Source organism: Microtus oregoni, unplaced genomic scaffold (assembly GCF_018167655.1).
Source record: "Microtus oregoni isolate MIOR12 unplaced genomic scaffold, Mior012 000031F_ref0000149, whole genome shotgun sequence".
Classification (NCBI taxonomy): Eukaryota; Metazoa; Chordata; class Mammalia; order Rodentia; family Cricetidae; genus Microtus; species Microtus oregoni.
Genome location: NW_024543090.1, coordinates 15,545,917 through 15,569,595, shown reverse-complemented (window position 1 = coordinate 15,569,595; position 23,679 = coordinate 15,545,917). Strand labels below are relative to the sequence as shown.

The following is a 23,679-nucleotide window of genomic DNA, read 5'->3' as shown; positions in this document are numbered from 1 at the left end:
ACCAGTGGCTAATGCTGTAAATGATGCCTTTACTTAGTGTATCTTCCCAAATTACCAGACTTTTACCTTGCTGAATTTTTTTTTTTTTTGCCTTTATTCAAAACTTTTCCCTACCCACAGAGGTTGGAGAAACGTCTTAGGATTTGAGAGAACCCTTAACATAAACTTTTCAGAGGAAGAGAGAAGTGGGTTCTAAATGGTTTTCCTCAGAGCAGTTTATAGCAGAAAGTGCTCTCTGGTCACTGTATAGAGAGAGCTGAACATTTACTTGCTCTTTCTCTGGCCCACATAGCGAATCTGCCCTTGCACGCCCCGTGCCCTGACGTCTCACTGCCCTTTCTCTGCATTACTGAGTTATTTTCCATCCTCACCAGCACTTGTAATACTGTTGGTATTGAAATGAAACTCACCACTGGGAGAAACTAGCCCTTAACTAGTGCCTTACATTCTCTTTTTATAAATTAGACATAGAGATGTAAAGTGTAGGTAGTTTTCATAATTTCCAGTTATTCATTTGACCAAGTGTACATAATGCAAATACAAGATTCATTATTAAATGTAATCTTGTTAAAAGTTTATACATGGCCTCATATTAAACCTGCTTTGTTCAGTTTGGATTTTGATTCTTAATGTAACTGAACATTACCGTCCCCTTCTAGAGACTAGTGTTTGTTCTGTTTAAACTCACTGTCATCCATTTGCCCTACTGACCAGGCTCTGAACCAGCTGTTTGAGAAAATCATGGCTTTAGACATAGATGAGAGGCACCTCCTGCGTCTGGGTCATGGAGAAGAAGAGCTGGAGACAGAGAAAGATTTTAGCAGGTAAGAGAATGGAGGTGAACGTTGAAATATACACAAAAGTACTTTCAACATTTTCCTCCTTTAAAAAAATACCGAGGAAAGAGATGTGGATATCCAAACTTGATTCCTAAGATTCTAGTGTCACCTACTTACTTAATCTGTATATTGGTTGACCCAAAAGTATAGGCAGGGTGCACTTTAGCTTCGTGGTTATCCCTGTATTTAATAATTTAATATTACTCATTGTAAGTGGAATAAAATTGTGCAAATCTAACTTTTTCTACAAGTAATTGTTTGTTTCACTTATATAGAAATTATAACAACTCATTTCAGTTATATAGAAATTCAGATAAAAAGCACAATTAATAGGTGTAGTGTATCTTTTGTTTGATTAATATGACCATTGACCTAAAGTGATAATAGACATCAAAAGCATGTTATATCTCTGTGTTATGTTTATTCAGAGTTCACCAAATACTTAGCTTATAAAGTGTTAGTGTTGCACAGAGAGAACAGCACAGTGTAAGTCAATGAGGCACTAGATTCTTGGGTTGGATCACTTGGTGATCCCTGTGAAATCTTCCCATAGGTGTTTCCTCACATCAAGGCCGTTTGTACAGTAGAGTAGTTCAGATAATGTGTGAGGTGATTCCCACCTGAAGACGCCAGCCTGCCGGTCTGGTCAGGTGCCTGTGCCCTTGTGGTGGGAGGAGAACCGACTCCACAGAGCCGCCCTTTGCCTTACATCCATGCATGCACAAAGTACTAATTATATAAGTTTAAAAACTAAGATGAGTTACGCACTACATATTGTTCAGAATTCAGTGAACATAACACTAAGAGAATGCTTAAAATTGCAGTCCAGTGGAACTTAGTTTTAAAATCATTCCTTGATTTTTCTTTTCCTTTTTTTTTAGATTTTATTTATTTATTTATTTATTTATTTTTATTTTTTTGGCTATTACCAAAGTGTCTACTGTAGAAAAATTTTATGGATAAGCAAACAGAAAAAAGTTACATATCATATCCACATACAACTTAAGTTTTTTTTCAACTTTTCGTTCTTCAGAGCACCTACCTGTTTTCTTAGTGTAATGATGGTAGCGTGTGACCCTGTGATTGGGGAGGCATAGAAAGAGGAGACTAGATATCTGCCCGCCTGGGTTAAAACACTATGGGGAAAGGAGGGAAGAAAGGGGAAATATAAGTATATAGCAGCGCCTGTTCCTTGCTGCTCCAGGTGAGCCTCTGCACACTGTAAGACCTAGAAACTCAGAGACAGGACTCTTCCTTTGTCAGGGCCGTCACATGATCAGACTGCTTACTCATCTTTCAGACACTGAGGTGTTGTGCAAAGAGTGTGTAGAGACTCGGTCTAATTCTGTTTCTACTAGGTTTATTGCCTTGTATCTTTGGACAAGCAACTCCCAAACTCTTACTCATTCAACTAGGTTTGAGTGCCAGACTGTCCACTAGAAAATACAGATAACACAGAATGCATTTTTAAATTACTTTTCAAAGCATCTGAAATATTCTGCTTTTAGAATAGTTAAGCAGAGCAGTGCTGTTCAAAGTGCGCAGTCTGTCCACTCTGTGTTCCTAGCCTAGTGGTCTGCTCCAGGATGCACTATAACATATATGGAAGTTTTGATATAGCTACAAAAAAATTGATAGCTTGCTTGATTGATTTTTCTCTCTGCTCAGACTGTTAACATAAGTACCAGATCTTCAGTTATACTTTAAATAACCTCCCTGTAGTGTGGCCCAAGATATAACACTTATAGTTTAACTTATCCACCATTCATAATTAAATAAGTTAAACTGGGCTTTCTTTTTCTTTCTCTCTAATCATTTATAGTTTCTGTGATGCTTCTTGAAATCTGTTGGTAGATTTCATCAGTTTCTTCATTACAGCTTTTCCTTCTTCCTTGTTTGATAATTCTAGGTATGGGAGAGTTAATTATGTCCTGGCTCGAAGAATAGAACTTTTAGAAGAAGTCAAGCGATTACAGAAGAGTCTGGGGGTTCCAGGGGATGCCTCATATACCTGTGAAACTGCAGGCTATTTCTTCCTGTACCAGGTAGGACTCAAGGGGTGGACTTGATAGTAATCATCTCAAGTGGAAAGTGACCTGATTTCTGGAGACTTCTTTTGAAATGTTACTGCTGTTTTTTATAATATATGGCATTTCCAAAACAATTAGGAACATTCTGTGTTCATATTATTACTTCAACTTGTTTGGGGATTTTTGTTTTGTTTTTGTTTTAGCATTTACTTATTTATTTTGTCTGTGCGGGAATGGCTTTGTGGGTTGGTTCTCTCCTTTCACATTGTGAACTCCAGAGGTCAAGCTAAGGCTTGGTAGCAAGCACCTTTATCCTGAGCCATCTCACCAGGCCCTGTGTTTTCATATTTTATGGTTCAATTTTCTTTATTAGTAACTCTGAATTAAAGCTTATATTACTACATTTGAAATCATTTTCTTTCTTTTTTGCTATTCTCATTCTCTCACTGCCTCACTAAATAATGTAACTAAATATCCTACCTACCCAGTCATAGCAAAGTATAAAAGACATAATTTTATTATTAACTAACAAGGGAAAGCATGTTGTTCTTTTTAACACATAGAAATAAAGTATCACTTAGAACTTATTAATTTCAAAAGGCTGTGATTTTGTTAAGATAATTTTCTGAGCATGAAAACCATTGAGAAATAAGAAACCACATAAATGAATAAACGGTAAGTCATTTGCATCACTAAGAACTCCAAGTGAATTAAGATATAATCATAGACTAGTGCTGATTTTATGTTACTTGTTCTCATTGTAGTCATGTGGTTTGTGTATTGTAGAAATGTTATAACTGAAAATTTTTATAAATATGAGAGAAAGGTCAACCTGCCCAAACCACTTGAGTGCATTCAAAATGAGATTTTTATGGGTTTTGTGAAACAAACAAAAACTTACACTGTCTTGCAAAGTAGTCTGCTTTAGAGTCAGACTGTTTAGTTTGTTTTCACTAGCTTTATAACCCAGCCAGCAAAGTACAACTCGAGTTTTCCTACAGGTAATGTCACGTTGGGAAGAATACATAAGCAGAGTGAAAAACACAGGGAGCACCTCGCCAGACGCCGCAGAGGTCGCCACATTCTTCCCATTCCATGAGTATTTTGCCAATGCTCCTCAACCCATCTTTAAAGGGCGATCTTATGAAGAAGATATGGAAATTGCTGAAGGGTGCTTCAGGCATATTAAGAAAATCTTCACTCAGCTTGAAGTAAGGCTTCTCACTTCTCAACTTGTTTTAATGTTTCTTTAAATGTTTGTTGTTTATCTTTTTAGTGAGGCAAATTAAATAGTCAGATATTGCAAACCAAATTGTTAGATTAAGAAAAGGTTTTGAAAATATTTACTGTGTGTGTGTATATGAGAGAGAGAGAGAGAGAGAGAGAGAGAGAGAGAGAGAGAGAGAGAGAGAGAAGAGAGAGAGAAATAGTTTCCTTTGTAGGCCCTGACTGGCGTGAAACTTTCTACATAAATAAACAGGTTAGCCTAAACTCACAGAAATCTTTCTGCCTCTGCCTTCCCACACTCAGCCAGGTAGAGTTTTAGTTAAGAAATAAGCAAGAATTAAAATGAGTTATGTCCCTTTTATTTAAGAAAGCAATGTTTCCATTAGAATTTGCTTTTCTTTTTCATCTCAAATTCTTTGTGGAGCTGCAAATTACTTTATGTTTCTGATTCTCCTGTACCTCTTGAGCAGTGGAATTGCAGATGTGTACCATCACGGCTAATCTATACAGCAATGAGGCTGAACCCCACGCTTTGTACACAGTCGGCAAGCACTCTGCCAATGGAGCTGTTGATATCACAGCCTCTCGGGAAACTACTGTAGTTCTTTGAATGGGAATTTGAGACATGCCATTTCTTAGTTCCTCGTGATCAACAGACAAAATAAAGTTCTTATATTAGCCAGGATGCTTTATCCTGATATGGAAGTGAAGCAGGAACCATGATTACACACAGGAGATAGAGAAGACTGAGAGCCAGTTGTACCCCCTTTTTGGGGACCCCATGACAAACACTCCTTGTAGCAGTTTTTTGAACAGTCATCTTTGAGTTTGTTTCTTAGTAAGAACATGTAGAGGGTGTCACTCCAGGTTCAAAGAAGAGGGACTTTATATCTCTTTTATTTTCTTTTTTTTTAAATTTATTTATTTATTTGTTAAAGATTTCTGTCTCTTCCCCGCCCCCGCCTCCCATTCCCCCCCCCAATCAAGTCCCCCTCCCTCATCAGCCCAAAGAGCAATCAGGGTTCCCTGCCCTGTGGGAAGTCCAAGTACCACCCACTTCCATCCAGGTCTAGTAAGGTGAACATCCAAACTGCCTAGGCTCCCACAAAGCCAGTATGTGCAGTAGGATCAAAAACCCATTGCCATTGTTCTTGACTTCTCAGTAGTCCTCATTTTATTTTCTAAATATGCTTCCATCCCATTTCCTAGTATGTGGCACATAGTTGGTAAATACTAACACTTAAAAGTAGGTAGGTGGATATATAGGATAATAACAATTTTACACCTGAAAATTATAGTGCTATTACATAAACATCATAGGATAAAAATGTGTTCAGTACATAGTAGCAGCTGCCTTCTTGCAGAGTGCAGGGAGGGGTATTCAGAGCACCTCACCTGAATCAGTAATGCCTAAGTTATTTGAGAAACAAAATGTTAAGGAAGAAAATTAAAGTAGGTGTGTGTAATGTTCAGGTCTGGTGCCCTGATACTGTTGTACCTGACCCTCCTCTGCCACAGCTGAGCTTCACTCCAATCCTTGAAGATGTAATGGCCCTGCCTTCATAATCGGCCTTTTCGCTAGATCCAGCCTTGTCCTGAGAGGTGCTGTAGGAGGGGGAGATAGTTCAGAGTTTCCAGCTTCAGTTCCCTCTGCTTTTAGGTTAGCCTACTATAGTTAGTTCCAGCTGGTGGGGTAGCCCAAGTCCCTGGGCTGTGATGACACGCCCTTCTCTTTTTTATCCTTCCTACTCTAGTAGTAACAGTGACTTCCCTGCTGTTGCCAATCTCTAGATTAATTCATCCTCTTAGCTGGCTTTTTAGTCTTTTGTTATTTGTATAACCAGTTGTTTGCTGTTTGGTAGGAATATATTAAATAGTTTTTCTTTTCTCAGAGGGACTTTGAATAATGCAGGTATGTTGATAATTGATATTTACTCAGCGCTTTTTTATAATGTAAATACAGTACTTTATAAGCAAAAAGATCCAAATTATAGCTTGAATATAAGCTCTTATTTGAACTCAACTGGCAACCAAATAACAAAAGGAATTTAACTCATTAGGCTTAGCTTATTTTGTTATGGTTTATTAGGCTTGGTTTACATTTATTGTATTAACAATATCTCAAGAACTGTCTGATTAGGTGGCTTGTGGTTGTGTACACACGAACTGTTAGTCTAGCATTGTCTCTTGTTGGTGTTCACTCTGTAGGAATTCAGAGCCTCGGAACTGCTTCGCAGTGGACTGGATAGATCTAAATACCTGTTGGTAAAAGAAGCCAAAATCATTGCTATGACCTGTACTCATGCTGCCTTGAAGCGACATGATTTGGTGAAGTTGGGTTTCAAGGTAAAGACTTCCATCTTAAGGCATCATCTCATTGGGTCTTCATTTCCTCACTCTTTTCTTTTGTGATGATCTAGACTTCTTTCTTGGGGATTCATTCACTTATAAAGCTCTTTTTCAGAAGTTTGTGATAATGTAATATTTAAATGATTAATGAAGCTAAATCTAATTTTTGAGTAATGTCTTCCAATTAGCATCTATCATTTAATTGTCTAACTAAATCATCATAGTTAAGGTTTCAGGTTTTCTGGGTATCACTTATTTAAAATAAATGTTTAAACAGATCTAAAAGCTATGAAAGTAGTATTTCCGAATCCTTCCCCGAGACATGTATCTACAAACACTACTCACATAGTAAGCGTGTATCCAGCCCCACTGTCTGTTCAGTACAATGACTTTATTTATGCCGTCAGATGAGATATTGTAACACAGATGATAAAAACCTAGACGCAGATATCGGGGTTCAACCTGAAGATTAGAAAAGCAAAATATCCAGCCACTAGAGAACTCTTAACTTGAAGAAATCCTTAGACTGAAAGAGCACGAGTTCCTGTCTCACCCGCCTTACATTCTTCTCCAGTGCTGGGATTAAAGGCGTGTGACTCCCTAGAACTGGGATTAGAGGTGTGAGCCATCACCACTTGGATCTCTTCCTGCATTGATCTTGTGTAGCCCAGGGTGGTCTTGAATTCACAGAAATCCATCTGCCTCTGTCTCCCAAATCCTGGGGTTAAAGGTGTGTGACACCACTGCCTGGCCTCTAGTGGCTTAGTTTCACCTTCAAGCAAGCTTTATTAATATAAAACATAAATAAAATATCACTATAGATATTAAAATGACTTACTGTATGACAAATGGGGAGGTTACAACTCAGTTAAAATGGAACATAATAATTGAATCACAAATTTGAATTTTCAGAGTCTTTGTCACTGCTAGCAGTACTCACCAAAACCCTCACTTTACAGATCTGTAAACATTCACCTTGTGAGGTTAAGGGCGATGGAGAATTGTCAGAATGTGAGCTAGATTGCATAGGTTATACATTGTTCTTTTACTATGAAATTATTAAGGCTTTTGACCAGTTTTAGGCCTAAGGTGGTAACTACTTGGGTTTTCAGTTTGACAAGATTTTCTTTTTTAGTATGACAACATTTTAATGGAAGAGGCTGCTCAGATTCTGGAGATAGAAACCTTCATACCTCTTCTTCTACAGGTAAGAAATAAAGGTCAGAGACAGATTTTTGAGAATCTTGGGCATCAGCATTCTAAGCTGTACTTAGGATGCTGGTTATTGCGGTTTGTGCTCTCACTTTGTTGTCCCATTTTTCAGCCTGTAAACTCTTTCTCTGATCTACTCATGGCTTTGTATTCCCTTTGAGAGATGTTTTAAAATCTGTGGTTTAAGCCAAGCATGGTGGTGCACACCTTTAACCTCAGCATTTGGGAGGCAGAAGCTCACTATGGTCTACATAGTGAGTTCAAAACAGCTAGAGCTATATAATGAGACCTTGTCTCAAAAAATAATAGAAATAAAAAATAGTCATGGTTTATATATACACACACATATACACATACACACACAGTTTTATATACACAGTTTATATGGTTTTTAAAGGATGAGTTGGGTTTTCTTTTTGTTTTTTGTTTTGAGACAGGCTTTCTCTGTAGCTTTAGAGCCTTTCCTGGAACTAGCTCTTGTAAACCAGGCTGACCTTGAACTCACAGAGGTGTGCCTGCCTCTTGCCTCCCAAGTGCTGGGGTTAAAGGAGTGTGCCACCACTGCCCGGCTTAAAAGATGAGTTTTAATCAAGAAAATTACATTATTATGTTATTTGGAGGGAAGATGAATTACCTGTGGGGTTCTTTTGGTGTTTTTTTTTTTTTTTTGGTTTTTTGTTTTTGTTAGAGATGTTTCTATGGTTGTTTCTAGTGTTCTCTGGAGAAATTGCTTTTCTTAATTGTATGCCTAAAATTAAAACCAAGTAGTAGTATTTTCAGAATGTTTTTTGCTATATGTTCTTTATTATTGAAGTGTTAAAACAAAATGTGTAATTACCAAAAAAATACTAGATAGTACTTAATTTACATATAAATTTAGCTGTCAAATTGCTTTTATAAATTATCATATAAAATTTAATGTTTATTATATCTGATGCAGGATATATTTCCAGGAACAGGGGGGCATGTAGAGTAAGAAAATGAAGTTAATAGTATACAAAACTATTAGTGGTATGGTTTTTACTTTCAAGATCTTTAAAACTTCTCGTCATACTTTTGATACCAGGTATTCACTTTGACATCTTTCCACTTATGTTTCTGGGCACGTTTCTCCTTATTTATGTTTTGCATAATGCTGACCTTAACCTTCAAGGTGTCTTCTGATTACCCTGTTGAAGGCCTTCTCAGACCTTCACCCACTCTTGCTGTCAGTCAATAGCCCCAGTCACCCTTGCTTCTTTGCCAACTAACTCATCTTGTGCATTTGATAGGCTCCTTCATGGAGCTGGTGAGGGCTGAGAATTTGTAAATTAATGAAGTCATGTGATGAATAATAAGTCTTGTGTTTGGTAAGCTAGAACCCTGTTAGTAATGTATTAATTACAGTATTTTGGTGTTTCTTCAATTTTCATTTCTAGAACCCTCAAGATGGATTCAGCCGATTGAAACGATGGATTATGATCGGTGATCACCACCAGTTACCTCCAGTCATTAAGAACATGGCCTTTCAGAAGTACTCAAATATGGAGCAGTCTCTTTTCACTCGCTTTGTGCGGGTTGGTGTCCCTACTGTGGACCTCGATGCTCAAGGGAGAGCCAGGGCAAGGTGAAGATTCACTACTAATTAATATAGGCTCCCTGAAACATCTTTTACATAAAATTTAGCCTCTTCTAAGATTTATAAATCTACCTACTACAAATCTGAAACCATGTTTATTGCCTATTATATAAAGTATATATTGACCAAGTCAGTTGTTTTCTTCATTAATTGATATTAAGGATTAAAGGGGCTTCACTCCATCCTCTCTCCAAAAGATATGGCCTTAATGTAATTATAAAACCTAAAGCAAAAGTAAACAAGAGTAAAACTGTGGTTTAACTCCATAAGGAATGCCAGCCACCGCCCAGGTCCTCCAGTGTCCCCACTTACAGGCTTTGCGGGTTATGACGTAGCAGCAGTGCTTACACGGGAGCACAGGAGAGCCATCCTTTTTGGAACATCTTCATTCCACAAGTAGCCTAAAGTTGCCAAAGTAGTGTTGCTAAAAAAGATAAACAAACTTGGCAACGAAAATTTGTGGCTCCTTAAAATATCCTTTTGTATCCTGAAGGGTCCCACCTTGCTAATCTTCTGTGTTCGGGGGCTCTTTGTCTTGGGACAGCTTGTGTAACCTCTACAACTGGCGCTACAAGAACTTAGGCAACTTACCACATGTGCAGCTTCTGCCAGAGTTCAGCACAGCCAATGCTGGCCTGCTCTATGACTTCCAGCTCATCAATGTGGAAGACTTCCAGGGAGTGGGAGAATCGGAGCCTAACCCTTACTTCTATCAGGTAACACCTCGTGACACTGGAGTTTGTCTTGCATTTGCCCAGCTGAAGTACCTGAAATTCAGCAATACTGAGTCATGTAGGCAGCCATGGAGGAAAAGAAAGGTTACAACCTCACCTTACCACACAAACGCAGTCAGTTTCAGAAGGGTCAAAGATGCACAAAGAATAACTAAAAACTCAGTAGAAAGTACTAAAAGCAAATATTGACAAGTATGTAGTGATGTGGTAAGAAAGGGCCTTCTTTTTAATAAATTAAAAATAATAAAGAAAACCCTTAATTGATTTGAAAAAATAAATGTAAATTAAATATATTGACGTTTCTAACTAAAATTTGTTAGAACTCAGTTGCTTTAAAAAAAAAAAAAACAATACTCTTGGAGCTAGAGAGGTGACTCAGCAGCTAGGAAGCTGATCTTTCAGATCTTGTAGAGGACCAGGGTTCATCTCCCAGCATCCATAAAGCAGCTTAATAGTGATCCATAACTTTAGTTCCAGGGTATTTGGTGCCCTCTTCTGGCTTCTGTGGGTAGCATGTGCTCATGTGTGTGTGTACACACACACACACACACACACACACACACACGAGCATATATAACATACATAAAATAAAAATAAACCTTTAAAAATATTACACCAACAGAAAAGAGAAACACCTCACCTAGAAAGAAATAAGTAAATCCCTACTAGTAGTTAATCACAAAGTCAGACAGTACTTGATCTTGCAATTCTAGTAGGAAAATAATTGGAAGCGTAAGTTGTCATATGTAGAAAAAAAACACTGTTCTCACTCCTTAATAATTTTTAACCAGAAGTTGGATGCATATATGAAGACTTAAAATACTGAAATATTTTCACTACAAATTAGTTTGAAAATAAGTAATTTAAATCAGTTATCAGATTTTTCCTGTTCTACACATGAGAAATACTGATGTTACTCTCTCATATACTTAAAACACATGTGACCTTTAAATGCTAACACGTTTAGAGCCTTATTCAAAGTAGAAACATGTTTTCTGATACCTACCTTTGAAGGAGTTCCGGAGTTGATTGGTGTCTCTTGATAGCTTCATTATATAGTGGTTCTGAGTCCTGCCTAAGCCACCAAATGGTATTGATCTGAAATGGTATCCAGGTTACTCATCTGTTTCCTTACTTGTTAATTCTATCTCTGGGTGAGTTTTCAGTATATCAAGAAATACGGGTATTCTCAAATGATGATTGCTATTGGTTAAATGTATTTCTGAAGTATTGAAATCCTAACCTTCCCCAATATGATCAATGTGCATTTAAACAATACATTTTTAAAAATCAGTGTCTGAGAGAATAAATGAAAAATGAATAAAACTCCCTAAGTTGAAGCAACCTTGACTTACTTGGCCCAGCTTCTAAAATGTTCATTAAGTATACTTGTTTGTCTGTTAAACTTCACATCTGACTCAAGCAGTGTGCTGAACTAAGCGATATTCATTGCTCACATAAATAAAGAATTGTCTTCTATTTGCTGAGAACTCAGTGCACTGATCTTGCCAAAAATACCTGAATCAAAACTGAATTTTATTCAGTCTTAACATTTATTACATAAGGTCATTTCTATGGCCCCTGGTTTGCTCTTCTATCTATATTGGAGCTCATCCTTAGATAAATGTGTTTTGCTACCAATATAGAAAATGGAGATTTACAGTCATGTGGCTTCTTTTGTCTCCTGTCTTCCAAAGAACTAGAGAATTTAAATGAAAGATAATTGAGGCTGTCTGTCACCAGGAACCTGAATATAAATGGTGTCTCTGAAGTTCATCCAGTAATTTTCCTCTTGCCTTTGCCTGGAATCCAGCTTCTTATCTTTGTGCTTTCTTTTCAGGATGTGCTTGTGTTCTTGTTTTACTTTCTTGTCTGATGCTTGAACTTGGTCACTGCTGAGCTGGATTAAGTAGCTCTGGGTCAGATTTCTCACTTTGAAGTTCAGTAAAGCCCTTGCTTTTAAGCTCCATATCACCCATCTTTACCCAGAAGCTCGAACTTAGCCGTAAGCCAGACTGCCAGCTTGAGAGCACATCTCACCTGATGAGTCCAGTTCAGGTGGTAAAGGGAGACAGGGGGACCAAGCTCACAGGAGTCGTCAGGAGGCAGGAGAGGCTGGAAAAGCTCTGCACAGTGCAGTCAGTTGTAATATTGCTACTTGGACATCCAGTTAGACTGGACATTGTATGGGCTCCTAGCTAACTCACCCCTTAATATTAATATTTGGTTCCACATCTGCAGTTATAGTATGTTGTACAGACTATATATCATGATTCTTATGGCCCCAGGCATATTTACCTCTATGTCCTCTGCTACAAATATATTACAGACATCAGGGTTTTATCAATATTAACCTAGAACAAGTCTTTCCTTCAACTTATCAAAAACTTTCGGTTTTCTATCCAGGTTATTAACTTTTCACTTCAGATGTGCTGAAAATAAGTAGGTGATAGATAGGCAAGCCTCTTGCAGCTGTTATGAAGTAGAAAATAGGGAACTTAATGTCCAGTGTGGCTGTGCTTGCGTTACAGAACCTTGGAGAAGCAGAGTATGTAGTGGCACTCTTCATGTACATGTGCTTGCTTGGTTACCCTGCAGACAAGATCAGTATTCTGACAACGTACAATGGACAAAAGCACCTTATTCGGGACATCATCAATAGGCGATGCGGGAATAATCCATTGATCGGAAGGCCAAACAAGGTAGTTTATGGGTGTAATATGTTTCATATTCACCTTTTGGGCAAGGTTTGCATTTATTTATAAGTTGTTTATATTGCTCCACTTTGTCTCACAAGCTAACTTACTAGAAGGTCAGGATGGCAACAGAATTTTCATGTATAGTGTCTACACATAAGACTTGCTTCAAAATGGTCAGTTCTAATAAGAGTCATTTTGAATAAGACAGACTACTATAAAATGGTCTAGTGAACAGGACATATTTCTTGGAAGATTAAAAATAGCCACTAAAGCATCCCTGCCCTGTAACAACTAGTTGTCACTATCGTCATTAACTGTCAGGAAGACGTAAATGAAGCAGTTCAGTCTGCAGAGTGCTGGCTTAGCATTCGTGAAGCCCTGGCTTCCATACTCAGCACCACATGAACACAGCACTGTGGCGCATGCCTGGAATCCTGACCCTGGTGAGGTGGAGGCAAGAGGATCAGAACTTCAAGGCCATCCCCAGTTCTTATTATATTTGTAGCTTTGGCTGCATGAGTCTCTGAATACAATTAAATTAAATTTTTATAAATACAATATGATGATTCAACACATCCACAAAATGGTTAAAATTATAAAAGCTGATAGTGTTGGGCAGTGGAGCAGCTGGAATTTGGGCACTGGGTCATCGCTGGTGAGTGTATAAATGGATTCAGAAACTTTAAGAAATAGGTTGACAGTTTATTGAGTTAAGCATACACTTAACATAGCCTTACAATTCCACTTTGTGCAATGAAACCATGTCCACAAAAACAAATTGAATACTCAGTGTAGCTTTGTTCTAAGTATCCATAAAGTAAAAAGAACTCTAGTGTCCGTTAACAAGCATGTTCATTAACGGAAGCCAGGCTGCTCAGCAGCAGGACAGAGTGAACATCTCTATGTACAACACAGAAGCCTATGCTATTGGGCTCCCCTTCTGTGCTTGCTCAAAGCCAGCAGAAAATGAAGTAAGTAGATCAGGGACTGCCTGAAGCTGGGAAGTTGCCTGCTTGTTTATAGCAGGGCCCGGGGTGGTGGGCATTGTGGTGGTAGTATGTCAGAACTCGTTGTACGTAATTTGTATCTCTGTGAAGGCCAAAGAAATGTTTTATAGACTTCCTAAAATGAGAGGAACCGTACTGGTAATTCTTGTAGGCGAATCAGTACTCTTTGTTGAATTCATAGAGCAGGGATGAAGGCCTAAGAGTTAGAATTGGTGGCTAGAATCTTGATGAGCCTCTCTCCCTATTCATATGGATGCTTTCCAGCTGAATAAAAAGTACTGTGAAGATTTCCTTTTCACTTTGACAAGAATGCTATGAACAAATACTGGGGGCACACATGGAATAATAAGTGAGTTGTTGAGTGTTTGGGGGCCACTTAATCAGCTGAACATGGCCTGCCTTCTGGGGCTTGGCAGCCTAACGACAGAAAGCAAGAACAGGTCTTTAATTGTCAGCAGTGGTAGACAAGTGCAGCAGACGAGAGTGTGAGTGACAGGAAGGCGTGACCCAGGGTGCTCCCTGTGCTTTAGTGGCTTCACTGGCTTCTGCTCTAATTCCAAGCAAGAATTGATGCAGGTAGGTTTTTTTTCTGAGATAATTTTAAAGGTAAGATGCTTGCTTCCAGCATTTTGTTTAGGTAATGCCTTGCTGTACTTTTGAAAATATGCTCATTCCCCACCTTTTCTTCCTAGGTGACAACTGTCGATAGATTCCAAGGTCAGCAGAACGATTACATCCTCCTTTCTCTAGTGCGGACCAGGGCTGTGGGCCATCTGAGGTGCGTGACGTTCAGACGCTATACTCTTCCTAAAAGTTATGTCTGTTTCATTTTGGAGAGTCAGGGACAACATCGTTCTAAATTTGTCAGCTGCTTTCTATAAGTAATGATTATGCAGCTTGTAGTAGTCTCTGTGGTAATAACATCTCCCCTTGTGTAGTTTATCAGTGCTGTTCCTACCAAGTATCACCTCATAACTGTAGTAATTGCAGCTTCTTCACCATTTCTTTACATGCAGAGAGAAGGTGTTGCCGTAGGATCTCAATAGTCTTGGATCTGGTAGGAACAGTGTCAGGAACCAAAGAAGCTAAGGTAGAAGGGGCCTCTTCAGGAGCATTTTTTTCAGTGAATAAGGCTTTGGTTTTTCTCTCCCTACCATCTTTCAGCTTCATGAGAGGATAAAGGAGCCATTTGTTCTCCCAGGATTAAGAATGGTCCAAACAAACAATAGCCTATTTTTATCATTTCTGTGATGTATTTATGTATTAGAGATTTATGGGAGTAATATCTTCTTATTACAAAGCAGCCATTTGGTTTTATATAAATCTTCATCTCATGTGACTTACTAGCAAAACTCAGGAGAGCCTGAGTTCACTGTCTTAATTTATTAGATGAATATAAAGAGAAGGTTCTCCAAGCTCTCATAAATTGTCATTAAGTCCAGATCTCTTTGGGCCTCAGGTCAGATTCTATTAGACTGATAACCTTTATGGAAGAGTAAGCAAAGACAATAATGTTTTAAGAAATTGTTACAAAGTGATAGCGTTAAAGTTAGCTTACTTTTGCTTATTGAAATATCAAGCATAGAGTTAGGTCTTTCCTGAAACAGTTTCTTTTCCTAGCTGACGTAACTGCTGTCTGAATGGCCGTCTTTGTTGACCTCCGAGTTTCAAGTGTGAATATGTGATTTCTCTGTCCCCTTCTTCCTCTGGGTACCAGTCCTACAGACAAAACACCCAGTCATGTGCAATAAAAAGAAACCCTTTTTTTTAATTCATTAACTTGAGTTCTGTAGTGACTACTGTGTGATTTTTTGAAAACTAAAAACAATTATGAATGGGAGATTTAGAAAGAAGGGGTTTCAGCATTGCCGTGCATCTCTGGATTTTTTGATTAGAAACACCTTTAACCATCTGTAATTTGGCAATGTTCTTGCTTCTGGATATATAGAAATAAATTTAGCTTTTATGATCTCTACCTGTGAGCAGTTTGGAGCCCAGTGTGGGACACATTCAAATAATTGGGAAGACTCCTTTACTTGAATGTGCCCAAAACTTCAGTTGCATTCTTCTCATGTTCTGTGGAGCTGACACTTATAAAAGCCTCTTAGCCAAAGACTGCAGTCAGTGTTCTCACAGAAGGACGTGCAGTGCTGTGTGTCTGCTTATATGCAGAGCTAGAGCCTCCTGGACGTGCCACGGAAACCCAGCACAGTAATAGTATAAACTGCTTCCTTCCTCCAACACTCCGTTTCTTCCTAGATGGCATTTTTACATTTTCCTTTCTGTTTCTGTGAGAGAACTCCTACTAAGGAGTTCTAGCACTTACCAGTGTTTGGACCTCTGCATACCTCTGCTTTAGGAATGTGAAGAGAAGCGAGAGGAATTACTTCTCTAAAGTAAAACTGGTCAATTTTCTAGGAAGGAAAATTATATTTGATAGAACCTGGGAATTTGCTAGGCAAAAAAGTGGAAGAAGGTAATTGTCATAGTGATGGTGATGTGGTAATTGGTGACTGTCACCTGAACCGCTATGATTCTGGATAGGGCTCCTTTCAGACAAGTGCGCTGGTTGTCTGTCTCACAAATGCACAAACGCACTAAAGATGGTATCATTGAAGCATTCATTCACTTACTTGGTTTACTGATCATATACATTAATTTGCTTTATGCCTATTAAGTCCTTAATGTTTTTATTGCAGTAACTTATAATGAGACTATTTAGTGGATTATGTAAAAGAAGGAAAAGGCTGCATAGATACATTATTAATTTCAAACTATGCAAATTCTTTTGTTTCCTAAAGGGATGTCCGTCGTTTGGTGGTAGCCATGTCAAGAGCCAGACTTGGGCTGTATATCTTCGCTAGAGTGTCCCTCTTCCAAAATTGTTTTGAACTGACTCCTGCTTTCAGCCAGCTCACTGCTCGCCCTCTGCATTTGCATATCATTCCAACAGAACCTTTCCCAACCTCCAGAAAGGTAGGCCTTTCATCACTGTGGAGTTCTCTTATAGTTGGCCACTTTTTCGAGAATACCCTGTCACCAATATGAAATGCTCCTTACATCAAAGAACTATAAAACTAATATATGCCAACACTTACTGAAACGTACTGCATCTCAGAAATGAACTCCACACATTCATCATCTCATTGGTCTCAGTAGCACAGCTGCCCAGGAGCTTCTGCTATCCTAACTGTACATGTGCAGAAGATAAGAATGGGAGAAGTTAAACAGTTTACCATGCATCGGGTAGGCGGAGGAGCCAGAACTTGTAAGCAGGCAGTGTGACTCAAGAATTCCTGTTGTAATCACCTCATAACACCTCCTCTCGTCCATCTGTTGTCAGTTAACAGTCATCTAGTTTAGTTCTTACAAAGCTTGCGTCCTGGGTGGTGGGGCAGGAAAACACATGCAGCTTAACCCTCTCTCTCCCCCTCCCTGCTCCTCTTTCTCACTACTCTTCCTCTAGGATAGAGTAAAATGGAGTTCATTTTTACATTCTTGCACACAAAGGCGCAGACGCACGATTACTGTTACTTTCTTTTCTTAGAGCATGCTACAGAGTTTGGGTTTTATTGTTTTGTTTTTTTCCACTTATTGAAATGTCCCAGAGGTCAATTGAATTTTAAATGAAATTGTTTTGAATATATTCAGTGAACTTTTTATTTTTCAGTCCTATAAAACAAACAAAATAAGTTAGTGTGTTTGTTTTGTGGTAATGTTAACCACTTCTTTTTAAAGACATTTCTGTTTGCTTTTTTATTTGTTTTGTTTTTTTAAAAAATGCTGCTATGAGAAAATTGAGGGAAATGGAGTGGGGCTTGTGGGGTGGCGTCACAAAAGCCCTGCGGCTCTACACTTGACTCTTATAGACTCACTATTATGTGCTTGCTACTGTAAGGTAGCGTTCTTTGTCCTGGAAAACTTGTTTTCACAGTCTTAGATTTCCACAAGATCCATCCCCACAGTAGGAAACGATAGGAGTTTGCGTGTGATCAGTGATGGCGAATAGGAAAGTGCCCATCTTCGGAGGCGGCTGAAGAAGGACAGGTCTACATTCACTTCTCTGTTTTACTGCTCTAGCGGTGAAACAGTTGCTTCGCTGTCAGCTTTCTCCACACTGCTCCATTAGAGTCCCCTCATGTGCTGCAGGCCTGCAGAATCGAGCTGGCAGGGTGCTGCGGGTCAGGGCTGTGTGCAGGGGCAGAGCCTGGCAGATGCTGCGAGGTTTACAACAGGGTTTGAACCCCACTTCCCTGGCTGACAGGCTACATATTGATAATAAGTGTTCACAATAAATGCTTCAGAAAAACATCAATAGAAAAATAGTTCTAATATTTTCAGTCTGAAATAATTGTAGATTCTCTCTGGATTCCTGACAGTAATGGAAATTGTTGCTTTTTAGAGCAGTGTTTGTCAACCTTTGAGTCACGACCCTTTTGATGGTTACATATCAGATATCCTGCTTACCAAATATTTACATTATGACTTATAACAGTGGTAAAATTACAGTTATGAAGTGACAATAAAAATAATTTTATGGTGGGGGATTGAAGGTTGAGAATCACTGTTTTAGACTATGTTGATTTATTTATTTATTTATTTATGAGGTCTTATCTTAATGATTCTTTGATATTAATTCCCATACAGAAATTCTTATGTTACTTACCAGCCCAAAGTTGTCTTAAAACTTAATGACTCTCAACTCTGTTGTCTTACATTCGTTCATGGATTTTCATGAAGTACTTTCCAGATCTGACTTTGGGATTTCATATCCTCCATACCCTAGTGCTATTTATAGATTCTGAGATGGGCTTGCATTGGAATGATAGGTGCTGGGTTTTCTTCACTAGCTACTTCACTCCCTCTTTGCTTCCTTACAGAATGGAGAGAGACCACCTCATGAAGTGCAGGTGATAAAGAATATGCCCCAGATGGCGAACTTTGTGTACAACATGTACATGCATTTGATACAGACGACCCATCATTATCATCAGGTGAGCGTGCTCAGAGTTGACTCTCTTTTCTCTAACTGCAGACTGGATCATACTACTAATTTGTTATGGAGAATGCACAGTCAGATATTGTAACTCAGGTAGCTCTCATATTTTAATACCTTTCTGTAGTAATAAGTTGGCATCAAGTACACTTGCTCAAAGTATGCAATTTGATACATTCTGTATTTATCATATATGTGTGTCCTCCTAAAACTATCACCTTAATCTAGATACTGAGCATAACTGTTGTCCCCACTTTTCCCATGTCACTCTGCTTCTGTCCTCTAAACCCATGGGGGTGTGATTTCTGCTCTCTAGATAGTCACACCAATGCAAGCATCCAATATGCACTCATACTTTTTTGGTCTGCTGTTTCTCCGTGGTTTGTTTTTTTTGTTTTGTTTTGTTTTGTTTTGACCATTCCAGTTGTTGCTTTCACAGAATGGTCCCTTCCTTTCAGCTATTGGTAGGCATTTTATCATTTTATTGTTTCTATTGTGGGTTGTTACAAAGTAATTGTTGTGTAAAACGTTGCACTTCTTCATCCACGGAGAGTTGCTGGCTGATCTGGTACATGCAGTTTTTGAAATAGAGCTTGCTGTTGTATCCAGAAGCATGTGAGTGTGCTCATTCTGCGTCCTTACCCACACTTGATGTAGTGAGCCCACTGCAGCTTGAGGTTTTTTTTTTTGGGGGGGGGTTCATTTTCTTCATTTAAGCATCATTTTGTGTTGTTATTTGCCCCCTAAATATCCTCTTTGGGGTGAGTCTGTTTACATTATTATTGTAATGACCTCTTGGAGGTTTTCAGTCTTCCAGCTACAGGATCCTTATCAAACACGTTTTTATAATTTTTTTAAAGAAGCTTTTAGTAGACTTTTGAATTTTATATCTAATATGTAAAATTACTTTCCTATAATTCATTCTTCATGTCCTAAAAATACATACTTTAGCCCCAGTTGACAAAGACTACCCTCTGCCAATTATAGTTCGGGTTGTGGTGTTTGCAAGTGGGATAGATTTTGAGTTCATTCTGGCAAGATTCCATGCTTTATTATATTATTCGTCCATATGTGGATTTTGTATCATATAATGCCATTTCCTCAGTAGACTATTTTATTCTCTTTTGAACTTGTCACCTTAGTCCAAAAAAAATGATAATAAGTAAACCCAAAATATCGACTGTGTACATGAGTGTTCTTTCTGTACTCCACTGTATTCCACAGTTCGGTGTATCTGTCCATCCCTTCACCATCACCGTGCTCCTGGGTTATAGTCAATTCGAATAAGCAGATCTTAAAATGGGGCAAAATGAATATTTTAATTCCATTCTTTTTCAAAAATGACCCGTTCTACCTAGACGTAGCCAGCCAGTTTCTAGCCCTTTCAAAGCCCACTGTAATTGAGACACTGTCTCCAGGAGTGAAATTGTATGTGGTCAATTTGGGGAAATTAGTACCTTACCAATTTCAAGTCTGTTTATCTCCATCTCTTAGCTCTGCCCTGAGTGCCCATTGCTCTTGAGTGGTACTTTAAAAATGTTTTCAAATTTCTGACTAGCTAAGCAAAATCTAGGAGGAAAGAAGCTATTGCTTGGCCCCAGCTGCCAAGGCATTGAGGAAAAGCTAGGCATGGATGGCTGTGCTGCTCCAGATGAATGAGCTGGAGGCTTGAGCCCTGCCCGCCCTTCACTCCCCACCATGTCCTGCTCTTAAAATTGGCTCTCCTCACAGACACCTTCAGTGAAGCTGAACCTCGAGCTGATGTGGCGGGTAATGCTAACCAACCACTGTGCTTTCTCAGAAGCAGTGTCAAACACTCCTCTCACTAAAACTCTCAGGATTGTTCATGTAGGTTTTTACTTACATGTGACACAGAGATATTCTTTGCCATTAGCTGAATCAAGGGTATTGTTTAAAAGTGTCGAATTTGTCACATCAGATGGCTAGCAGTGCCTGGAAAACTGTAGCAGAAGCTGTGTAGTAAGAAAGTGATGGAATATGTGAGCTTGATCAGCTTTCTAAGCCAGTGTTCTTGACACTCACATTCCTATGGTATTTTGTTATTAGACTTTCTTACAGCTACCACCTGCAATGGTGGAAGAAGGTGAGGAAGTTCAGAATCAAGAAACAGAAATGGAAGCAGAAGAAGAAACCACAGCTGCTCAAGCTAACCTCATACCCAGTCCAACAGAAGCCAGCTTGAGTCAGGAGACCCCAGCCTCTCAGCCTGAGTGCTCCAGTCAGACCGAGACAGCCTCCAGTGAGATGGAAGACGTCTCTGCCCTGTGTGACACTGCTCCTGCCTCCGAGCCTGGGTCTGCAGCAGCAGAAGAAGATGCTGCTACTGTCCCCGCAGAGACCAAATAGCTAACGGAAGCCTTTCCTGGGACATTCCATTTATAAACTATTATTTTCACACTCGCTATATGACTTTAATGACACCAACTGATGTTCTGTCCTTGTTTTTATTAGCTGGTTTCCTTATTTTGTATATTTTTAAATTTGTAAATATATAAACTCCAGGTTTGTTTGTTCATTCAGACGAGAATAATTTTGATTGCTGAAGGTATCTGTAATGATGCCTGCATTAAAATAATTTTCTATAGAATATGTAAGGCGTACTTGCCCTTTTTCTCTTCAGGTTCTCCTGAGTGAGCTCCCTGTGCAGCTAAAGACGGCTATGAACTCCCCATCTTCTGCACCCACCTCCCTACTACTGGGGTTGCTTGCACTCTGCTAAACTTCTCTCATGTCCTGCGTGGGATCAAACCTGGGGCCTGTAGATGCTAGACTGGCATGCATACTGCCAGCAAACCTCAGCCCAGCGCATAACTCACACATTTAGTAAGTGTCTCTAGAAAAAAGGCCACACAATACTGGAGTATTGTTCAGCAACCTGTGAACCGGGTCCCCGGTGGGTAGGCTGCGCACTGTCAGGCGCTCGAGCCTGGAGCCTTGCTCCCACTCTTCTTCCCGTAAGGACATAAATAGCCATGGGGTAAAGGTCTTTGCAGTCTGTCAAAGAACATGAACAAATTTTCTTCCTTGGACCTGAAAATGGTTTAGTCACCCAGGTGTGTGTGGCCCATGGGCACCATGCAGCCAAGGGCAACTATTATGCAGCCCAATTCAAAATCAGAAGCTTACTTAAAACTTTTCACGTGTTTTGCAGGTTTTTTTTTTAATTGCATAGTTCTTTTTAAGATTTGCTTATTTTCATTTTGTGTGTACGTAGGTATTTTGCTTGCATGTATATCTATGTACCACATGCATGGAATTCAGATGAAGATAGCGGATTCCCTGGGACTGGAGTTACAGGTGTGGTGCTGGAAATTGAACCCCGGTCACCAGTACTCTTAACCCCTGAGCCATCTCTCCAGCCCAATTGTGTTGCTCTTAAGCATGAACTCTGGTACAATGTCAACAAGTTGGACATGCCTGATTGTCCATTGGAGTCTTATTTATTGGTAGGGCCCACTTTAGACCCAAGTAATTGGAACCTTGGACACGGGATAGGTTCTCCACAACACTGTGGCACCGGATAAGGCTGGAGCAACAGAACCAGGATTTATCGTTCAGTAGACCAAGACTGTCGGCAGGACCCATGTCTGGGCAGTAGGAGTGAGAGAACTTAACTCCTGTGTGCAGTGCGGAAGCCGCCTACAGTGTGGAGGCCGCCTGCCGCGGCAGCTCTGTGTTTGTGCCCTTTTGAACTCTCTTGGTCAAATGTGAGGAGGCCGATGTCTTAGGACCTTGTTACAGAAGTGTGGTCTTCCAGCCAGCAGCATTGGTGGTATACTGAAGTTGCTAAGAGATGTAGAAGTTCTCTGTTTACCAAAATCTGTATTCCAGCCAGGTCCCCTGGTAACCATGCACTCTGTGGCTCGAGAAGCCTCTGCACAGATCACTGCTGCCCTGGTGAGTGAGCCTGCTGCTGGAACTAACAGTGAATGGAACTGATGGTTTCTGACAAGTGACCTCTTCCGATAAGGACCCTGGGCATGGTGGCAGGAGCAGAAGGCAGCCTGCACTGTGGACGTGGGACGCAGGAATTGACCATTAGTTCTCTTTTCTCCACTTTGATCTGCTAGAGTTGCCGAGGGAACATTTACACAAGTCTCCCCTCTAGTGCCCATAGATTTGACCGTATCCAAGGAACCTTTAAAGAAAGAACCATACTGCGATCCCTCTGATCCTGAGAGTGCAAAGAAATGATTAACACATAAAGAAGTAAAACCCAGAAAGTCAAGTCACTTACATTTTAAGTGACAAAGTTTGTTCAGCTACCAGGCAGGAGCCACATTCTCGGCTTAGGGTGTGCTATTGCACCATAACACTAGTGTAAGTCTCTGAGGAGAGGATGAAGGGCTAGAAAGAAATACCTAGCAAAAAACCCTGGCCTATTTTCTCAGAGTAAGGATCAAGCCAGATAGCCGGTTACATAATTTCTCTGATACAAGACTTTGAAAACAGGTGCCGCGGGCCTGTGTATGGGGAACAGCACTCATGGAATTATTTTCATTTTGAATAGACACTAGCAGACTGTGCGGGAAGGAAAGCAGCTTTGCTGTATTATGGTGTTTCCTGGAAAAGATGTTTCCCTCCACCTGTTAGTAGGTATGAATTAAATACTAGAAACCAAAACAAGCCCAACTGGGCATGTATCACTGTCTGCCTAGATGACTGTAGTTTGTTTGTTTGTTTTTCTACTGGCTCTTTCTGTCACAGTAAAACTAAATCATGGTGGACCCTGGCCAAGTATTTAGTCAAAGGAATTAAAAGATGGTAATGTCACTGGGGGTTCAATTTTAAATTGTTCATTCACTCTGAAGGCCAATGAGATGCAGTTGATACAGAACCCGTGAATTTTTATAGCAATTGGAAGAGATTTGCTGTCTGTCTGTCTTGTCTTCCTCCCTCTCTCTCCCTCCCCCCCCCCCCACCTCTCTATCTTTCCTGCCTCTTTAA

General features: G+C 39.6%; 1 protein-coding gene across 1 annotated transcript in view; it reads left to right on the top strand.

Moving 5' to 3' along the window:
* Window positions 1–23,459, top strand: part of Aqr (aquarius intron-binding spliceosomal factor) — an 80,913-nt gene extending 57,454 nt beyond the window's left edge. The window contains exons 24-35 of the mRNA XM_041679115.1: window positions 715–824; window positions 2,749–2,884; window positions 3,871–4,080; window positions 6,305–6,442; window positions 7,581–7,652; window positions 9,076–9,263; window positions 9,820–9,991; window positions 12,541–12,711; window positions 14,408–14,493; window positions 16,517–16,691; window positions 18,596–18,709; window positions 20,779–23,459. Of these exons, the coding sequence (XP_041535049.1) occupies window positions 715–824; window positions 2,749–2,884; window positions 3,871–4,080; window positions 6,305–6,442; window positions 7,581–7,652; window positions 9,076–9,263; window positions 9,820–9,991; window positions 12,541–12,711; window positions 14,408–14,493; window positions 16,517–16,691; window positions 18,596–18,709; window positions 20,779–21,078 (1,872 nt within the window). The 3' untranslated portion in view covers window positions 21,079–23,459. The remainder of the gene's footprint in view (window positions 1–714; window positions 825–2,748; window positions 2,885–3,870; window positions 4,081–6,304; window positions 6,443–7,580; window positions 7,653–9,075; window positions 9,264–9,819; window positions 9,992–12,540; window positions 12,712–14,407; window positions 14,494–16,516; window positions 16,692–18,595; window positions 18,710–20,778) is intronic.
* The last annotated feature ends 220 nt before the right edge of the window (window positions 23,460–23,679 follow it).